The following is an 8,048-nucleotide window of genomic DNA, read 5'->3' as shown; positions in this document are numbered from 1 at the left end:
AAACTGAAACTTTTAATATAAACAAAGTTGGAGATCATCAGGAGTTCCTATTGGTGGAGGGAATTGGGGTGTCCCGGGAGGGGTCCCAACAGTGAAGATGGCAGCCTAACATTGTCTTAGAAGCCTTGAGCCCATTTGCACTTGTGTTTTATGTGCATTGTATTTTGTGTGCATCACAGGGCTTCCGTTGGGAAGTTGCAGCTGCCATTTTGACTTTTTTGACCCCTCCTGCAGATACCTTTGTTTCCATCAGCAAAGGGGTTTTGATATCCTCCCTCTTCAGAGGACACTGTAGATCAAAGGTGACCAAACTTGGCCACTTAAAGATGGCTGGCTGGGGAATTCTGGGAGTTGAAGTCCACAGGTCTTCAAGTGGCCAAGGTTGGACATCCCTGATCTAGATGCTCAATGCAGTCTTGGCCCATCTTTCTCTCTTCCCAGGTGAACTTCCTCTGTCCTTGGCTGCTTGTACTAACCAGCTAGAAATGGTCAAGTATCTCTTGGATAACCCGTACCAGAAGGCCAGACTGACCGAACAGGATTCCATGGGCAACACCGTCCTCCATGCGTTGGTGATGGTGGCCAATGACATGGACAAGAACACTGAGGTCGTGGTTAAGATGTACGACGAGATCCTGAAGAAAGCAATTGAGATCAACCCTTCCTGCAAGTTGGAAGAGATTGTCAACCGGGAACAGCTGACCCCTTTGACTCTGGCTGTCAAGACTGGGAAAGTCGAGGTAATCTCCCCCCTCACCAGGATAGGTAGTGCTCAACGTACAGCCATTTGTTTAGTAACTGTTCGAAGTTACAACGGGATTGAAAAAAATGATTTACGGCCAATCCTTGTAGGATCTCCATGGTCATGTGATTAAAATTTCATTGCTTAGCAACCAGCATGTATTTAAAACAGTTGCAGAGTCCCGGGTTCATGAGATTACCATTTGTGACTTTCCCAGCGTTTCCGACAAGCAAAATCAATGGGGGAAAAGCCAGATTCGCTTAATGACTGCATGATTCACCGCATGTCCACATGGTGGTTGGACAATGAGACCATCTTGGCTTTTGTGACCCACCCCAGCTCAACTTTTTTGGTCTCTCCAGATCCTCAAGCACATTCTCCACCGAGAGATTCCTGAGTTCCAGGACCTTTCGCGCAAGTTGACCGAGTGGACTTATGGTCCCATCCACACCTCCCTCTACGATCTGACCTCCATTGACACCTGTGAGAAGAACTCAGCGCTGGAGATCCTGGCCTACAACAGCGACACTCCAGTGAGTGGATGCAGTTAAGGAGGGTTCTTCTCAGGATGTTCTCTGCCCTGAAATTCCTTCTTTCAGGACCGAGATCTCCTCCTCCTCTTTCTTCTCCTCCTCCTCCTCCTCTTCCTCTTTCTCCTTTCTCCTGCTCCTCCTCCTCTTTGTCCTCCTCTTCCTTTTCCTTCTCTTCTTATTCTCCTCCTCCTCTTTCTTCTTTTTCTCCTCCTCCTCCTCCTCCTTCTCCTCCTCCCCCTTTTTTCTTCTCTTGCTTCTCCTCCTTCTTTCTTCATTGCCTCCTCTTTCTTCTCCTTTCTTCATTGCCTCCTCTTTCTTCTCCTCCTCCTCCTCCTCCTTTGTTCTCCTCTTTTCTCCTCCTCCTCCTTTTCCTCCTTTCTTCTCCTTCTCCTCCTTTCATCTCCTCCTCTTTCTTCTCCTCCTCCTACTTTCTTCTTCTCTTTCTTCTTTTCCTCTTCCTTTCTTCATCTCCTTTCTCTTTCTCCTCCTCCTCCTCTTTCTTCTCCTCCTCCCCCTCCTTCTCCCCCCCTCCTCCTGGTTGCTGTGGGTATTCAGTGATGGAATAATCTTGCTTGTAAATTCCTCAGAGAAGCAGTAGAAATTTGTTAAGATATTTAACTGGAGCAGTGCAGCAGTGTGGCAGAACCCACAGTTGTAGTTGATTGGAGAGTGCTGGCTCCTGCATGAGGCAATCTATGCTGTGATTGGCTGCTGTGGGTGTGGAGGGGGAGGTTCCCTTTTTCCCGCCTTTTTCTTCTGTGTGCCCTTTTGTGCTCTGTGATTTACCTCATGATGTGCCTCCTGTTGATTTACCTCATGATGCCCCTGTTTGCCTATTTAGTTTGCTGCATCTGTTTAGATGTAAAACATATTTATTTATATAAAACTACAAGTTTGTGTCACCATCTCTGACTCCATTTTGTACACCAGCAGCTGCTCAATTCCCTGCCATTCTCCCTCCACAGAACCGGTACAAAATGGTGGTCCTGGAGCCTTTGAACAACCTACTTCAGCACAAATGGGAATTTTTCATTAAAAAAAGGTTTTTCTTCAGTTTATGCTTCCACCTGATTTTCATGCTGGCCTTCACAACCACTGCTTACTTCCAGCCTCCAAAGGGTGAGGTAAATAGTCTTTAAACAAATGGATGCTTTGGGTATAAAGAACAGAATAGAACAAAACATAGTTGGAAGAGACCAGGAGGTCTAGTCCAACCCCCTCCTCAAGCAGGAGACCCCAATACCATTTCAGACAAGTGGCTGTCCAATCTCTTCTTAAAAACCTCCAGTGTTGGAGAATTCACAACTTCTGGAGGCAAGGAGTTCCACTGGTTAATTGTCCTCACTGTCAGAAACTTTCTCCTGAGTTCCAGGTTATTTTTCTCCTTGATTAGTTTTCATCTGTTGTTTCTTGTCTTGCCTTCTGGTGCTTTGGAAAATAGGGTGATTTCCCCCCCCCTTCTTTGTGGTACCCCCCCCCCCCCAAATATGGTACTGGAATTCTGCTATCATATCACCCTTAGTCTTTCTTTTCCTTAAACTAGACCAGTGGTTCTCAACGGGGGTCGCCAAGCAAGGCTGTCCACCATTTTTTTCCCCTTTTCCGGCGGGTGCCTTACCTCCCTTGAGCTGGGCCAGCTGGTGGTCGGCCTGCTCCGTCTCTGCCGCTTTCCAGCTACACCTCGGCCGGCGCAGGGGGCGGAACCACGCATGCGCGGTGCTCCCGGGCAGGGAAAGTCCTCGACTTACGACCGGTTGGGTAGTCCTCGACTTACGACCGGTTTAGTCCTTGACTTACGACCGGTTTAGTCTCGACTTACGACCGGTTGGGGGTCGCGGCATTAAAAAGGTTGAGAACCACTGAACTAGACGTACCCAATTCCATCATCTTTGGTAGAATAGAATAGAATAGAATAGAATAGAATAGAATAGAATAGAATAGAATAGAATAGAATAGAATAGAGGGTTTCCTGCCTGAGCAGGGGGTTGGACTAGTTGACCTCCAAGGTCCCTTCCAACTTATTATTATTATTATTATTATTATTATTAGAATAGCATAATGAATAGAATAGAATAGAATAGAATAGAATAGAATAGAATAGAATAGAATATAGGGTTTCCTGCCTGAGCAGGGGTTGGACTAGATGACCTCCAAGGTCTCTTCCAACTTTTTATTATTACTATTATTATTATTATTATTATTATTATTATTATTATTATTATTATTATAGAATAATGAATAGAATAGAATAGAATAGAATAGAATAGAATAGAATAGAATATAGGGTTTCCTGCCTGAGCATGGGGTTGGACTAGATGACCTCCAAGGTCCCTTCCAACTTATTATTATTATTATTATTATTATTATTATTATTATTATTATTATTATTATTATTATTATTATTATTATTATTATGAATAGAATAGAATAGAATAGAATAGAATAGAATAGAATAGAATAGAATAGAGTAGAATAGAACAGAATTCTTTATTGACCAAGTGTGATTGGGCACACAAGGAATTTGTCTCAGGCGCATAAGCGCTCACTGTATTTATATACTTATATCTTAGTAGATACTTCAGATGAAATGTAGAAGATCTAGACCAGGTGTGTCCAATCTTGGCCAGTTTAAGACTTGTGGGCTTTAACTTCCCCAGCATCCTGGCTGTGGGATTCTGGGAGTTGAAGTCCATCCATCTAAAGGCGCCCAAGTTGAGGAACACCAACCTGAAGGATCTGCCATCTCCTACCGGTGCTGATGTCTCTGTTCTTAGCCTGTTCTCTTCCTGTGTTTACAGCCTTTTGTTCCAACAACAATGACATTCCAGGACGTTGTTGGGCCAGTGATCGTTTTAATTGGTGGTATTTATTTCTTCATTACTCAGGTAGGTTTTCCTTTTCGTTTACACACCTCTGACCACAAATGAATTTTTTAGTATACCATATAGATAGTCCTTGACAACCATCCGTTTAGCAACCATTCCGAGTTAAGACGGCATTGAAAAAAGTGACCTACAATAGATACTCGCACTTACGACCATTGCTGTATCCCCAGGGTCACATGATCAAAATCTAAACACTTAGCTAGCAGTGTGTATTTGTGGTGGCTGCAAAATCCTGGGGGTCACATGACCGCCATTTGCGACCTTCCCAGCCGGCTTCTGACAAGCAGTCACTGGGGGAAGCTAGATTCACTTAATGATTGCATGATTCGCTTAACAACGGCAAGCGATTTGCCGACTCGGTTAAGAACCGCCTTGCTTAGCAGTGGAAATTGCAGTCCCAATTATAGTCAAGATGGAATGCCTCTTCTACAAATGGTGCTGTGCTTTCTATAACTCCACCTATGGGCTGTCCCCAACTTACGACTATTCATTTAGCAACCGCTTGAAGTTACGACAGCGCTGAAAAAGGCGACTTACAACCAGCGACTTACCCCGTACTTATGACCATAGCTGCATCCTGGCAGTCACATGCTCAGAATTTGGATGTTTGTCATCCATTGAGCATTCACGACATTCACAACATGCCATACTCATGTGATCACCATTTGTGACCTTCCCAGCAGCCTCCTGACAAGAAAAGTCAGTTTGGGAAGCCAGCAGCGAAGGTGGCAAGTTGTGGTGTCTCCCTTAACAGCTGCACTGCTTAATGATGTATTTTCCGGTTCCTATCGGGTCATACATTGAGGACTACCTGTAGGGGTCTGCCTCAGTTAAGCCTCCCACGAAAGCAGAATTCTTGAAACAGGCATCATTTCCAAAGGAACTTTTATTGGCAGGTATTGACAGCAGCAGAAGAAGGCAGGATCTGAAGGTTTCCCACTGGAATCAACAGGTTAAAAGAGACAATGCAAAACCTCACCCCCAACTATCCATCCGGCCGGTTTGAACAACCAATCCACAGGTGTGAAATTGTTGTGAGAATGGGACATTCCAACCGTCGTAAATATGAGTCAGTTGCCAAGCGGCTGAATTTTGATCATGTGCCCATAAGGATGCCGCAACAGTCCTTAAGTGTGAAAAACAGTCATAAGTTGCTTTTTTCAGCACCGTTGAAACTTGGAATGGTCACTAAACGAACTGTTGTAAGTTGAGGACGATCTATAGAAGAACATAAGTAAATTAAAACAAGCCAAACACTACCATTCAATTAAAGAGGGGGAGGCAGGGGTAGGATGGGATCTGTTGTTAATCCATATTAAATTGTTGAGCTGTGGCATGGCGCAGTGGCACTCTAGGTGAAAGTAGCTCAGCTCCGCTCTCAAAATTCCCCCCAAATTAACAATTGGTCAGTGTGAACCTGGCACACCTCTTCCCATATCCCTGTCATAATACAGTGTTCTGATTTCTGTTCTTATTTATTCCCTTTTAGAGTGTTCACTTCTGGAGAAGACGCTTCTCTTTGAAAAGTCTTCTAGTAGATAGATGCTTCGAGATATTCCTGTACGTGAGTATACGTTGCTATTTTTATGGAGGGATTCAATCAATCAATCAATCAATCAGAATAGAACTGGAAGGGACCTTGGAGGTCTTCTAGTCCAACCCCTTGCTCAAGCAAGAGGCCTGTACCATTTCAGATAGATGGCTGTCCAGTCTTTTCTTAAAAACCTGCAGTGATGAAGCACCCACAACTTGTAGTGGCAAGCCGTTCCACTGGTTAATTGTCTTCACTGTTAGGACGTTTCTCCTTAATTCCAGGTTGCTCCTCTCCTTGATTAGTTTCCCTCCATTGTTTCTTGTCCTGCCTTCTGGTGCATTGGAAAATAAGTCAGTGGCTCATTTCTAAAATCCTTTTTACCCTTTTTACCCTCATTGGATGCTGGCTTTTTGTTGGAAATATAGATGAGAACACCACTTGTGCTCCTAATTCTTTCACATTCTTCCCCAGCTGTTCATAATCTTTTGTTATTGTTTTTGGATTCATTGTTGAGTCATTGGTCACTACTTGCAGGAGAAGAAAGAGGTAGTAATCCATGGGGTTAATTATTTGAGTAAGATATTTAGTTACATCTTTGAGTTTTGCTCCAGGGAGACAATATATCTCCCTAGATTGACTGCCTGGTCTGCAGACTCACCGTCTCCCTGGTGATTGGCCCCAAGTCATTCAACTGTTTTTCATGCCTAAGTTGGAACTAGAACTCACTGACTCCTGCTGATTGGCCCAAAGTCACTCAGGCAAGTTTCATGTCTAAGTTGGAACTAGAACTCACCGTCTCCTGGTGATTGGCCCAAAGTCACCCAGCTGGCTTTCATGCTAAGGCGGGACTAGAACTCACCGTCTCCTGGTGATTGGCTCAAAGTCATCCAGCCGGCTTTTATGCCTAAGGCGGGACTAGAACTCACCATCTCCTGATGATTGGCCCAAAGTCACCATCCGGCTTTCATGCCTCTGGTAAACCAGCCAGAACACACAACCAGACGAGATAATTCTACTTTATTGTACAGCTCCATTAACTGAATCTTGCAGGTTTGAAAGTACAAATCTCCCACTGTTTCTCTGAACAATCTGAGAAATTAGGGAGCCTCCTATGTTTCTCTTTCTCTGCCCGTTATGCAACTGTGGGCTCTGCTTTCTCTTACCTGAACATGCCCTAAACAGTATCTCTTCCTCTGTCAAGGCCTTTCTCACAGTACACCCCACACTAAATCATCGCTGCTTCTCTTTCTGTCTCTGGCCTTTGCAGGTTTGTGCAAGCGTGTACGATGCTGGCCTCATCCATCATGTACTTTGCAAAGATGGAGGACTATGTGCTGCCCATGGTGTTCGCCTTGCTTTTGGGCTGGGTGAACATGCTCTACTACACCCGAGGTCTCCAGCAGACGGGGATCTACATCGTGATGATCCAGAAGGTAGATCACACAACCGGATAATTTTTTTCCCAATTTTTAGTCCTCAACTTATACAGCAACTGGGAGAGGGATCTCCGAGTCCTAGTGGACAATCACTTAGATATGAGCCAGCCGTGTGCTGCAGCTGCCAAAAAAGCCAACACAGTGCTAGGCTGCATTAACAGAGGGAGAGAATCAAGATCATGTGAAGGGTTAATACCACTTTAGAATGCCTTGGTAAGGCCACACTTGGAATACTGCATCCAGTTTTGGTCACCACGATGTAAAAAGGATGTTGAGACTCTAGAAAGAGTACAGAGAAGAGCAACAACGATGATTAGGGGACTGGAGGCTAAAACATATAAGGAACAGTTGCTGGAATTGGGTATGTCTAGTTTAATGAAGAGGATGAGGGGGGACATGATAGCAGCCTTCCGGTATCTCAGGGGCTGCCCCAAAGAAGAGGGAGTCAAGCTATTCTCCAAAGCGCCTGAAGGCAGGACAAGAAGCAACGAATGGAAACTAATCAAGGAGAGGAGCAACCTAGAACTAAGGAGAAATTTCCTGACAGAACAATTAACCAGTGGAACAACCTGCCTCCAGAAGCTGTGAATGCTCCAACACTGGAAGTTTTTAAGAAGAGACGGTCATTAATGAAGTGGTCACAAAGTGAAACATCACAACTTTAACAATATGATTTCTGTTTTCCTAGGAAGATCGTTAATGTCAGGACTGCCAGCTCTTATTTAAGTAATCGCCCACTAGGACAGGGGTCCCCAACCCTTGGGCTGTGGCCCACTATCAGGCTGTGAGCAGTTCCAAACCGGGCCACCCAAAGTGGTGGGCAAGCACGCGCATGGGCGCATCCCCACTTGCGCGAGCAGCGTGCGCATTTGCCTACCCCTTTTGCAAATGGAGCTGCAAGCACCCTTGCCTGCTGCT

At 44.9% G+C, this 8,048-nt stretch overlaps 1 protein-coding gene across 1 annotated transcript in view; it reads left to right on the top strand.

Annotated features, from left to right (window-relative positions):
- Positions 1 to 446: 446 nt before the first annotated feature.
- LOC107296380 (transient receptor potential cation channel subfamily V member 1-like) overlaps positions 447 to 8,048 on the top strand; it is a gene marked incomplete at its 3' end in the record, with an annotated part of 14,181 nt that continues 6,579 nt past the window's right edge. Inside the window, exons 1-6 of the mRNA XM_029286040.1 lie at positions 447 to 740; positions 1,105 to 1,275; positions 2,241 to 2,399; positions 4,074 to 4,160; positions 5,650 to 5,720; positions 6,962 to 7,127. Coding sequence (XP_029141873.1) covers positions 486 to 740; positions 1,105 to 1,275; positions 2,241 to 2,399; positions 4,074 to 4,160; positions 5,650 to 5,720; positions 6,962 to 7,127 — 909 coding nt within the window. The remainder of the gene's footprint in view (positions 741 to 1,104; positions 1,276 to 2,240; positions 2,400 to 4,073; positions 4,161 to 5,649; positions 5,721 to 6,961; positions 7,128 to 8,048) is intronic.

This window comes from Protobothrops mucrosquamatus, unplaced genomic scaffold (assembly GCF_001527695.2).
Source record: "Protobothrops mucrosquamatus isolate PMUCROS unplaced genomic scaffold, P.Mucros_1.0 scaffold2773, whole genome shotgun sequence".
Classification (NCBI taxonomy): Eukaryota; Metazoa; Chordata; class Lepidosauria; order Squamata; family Viperidae; genus Protobothrops; species Protobothrops mucrosquamatus.
Note: the sequence above shows the minus strand (reverse complement) of the source record. Positions and strands in the feature narration are given on the sequence as shown.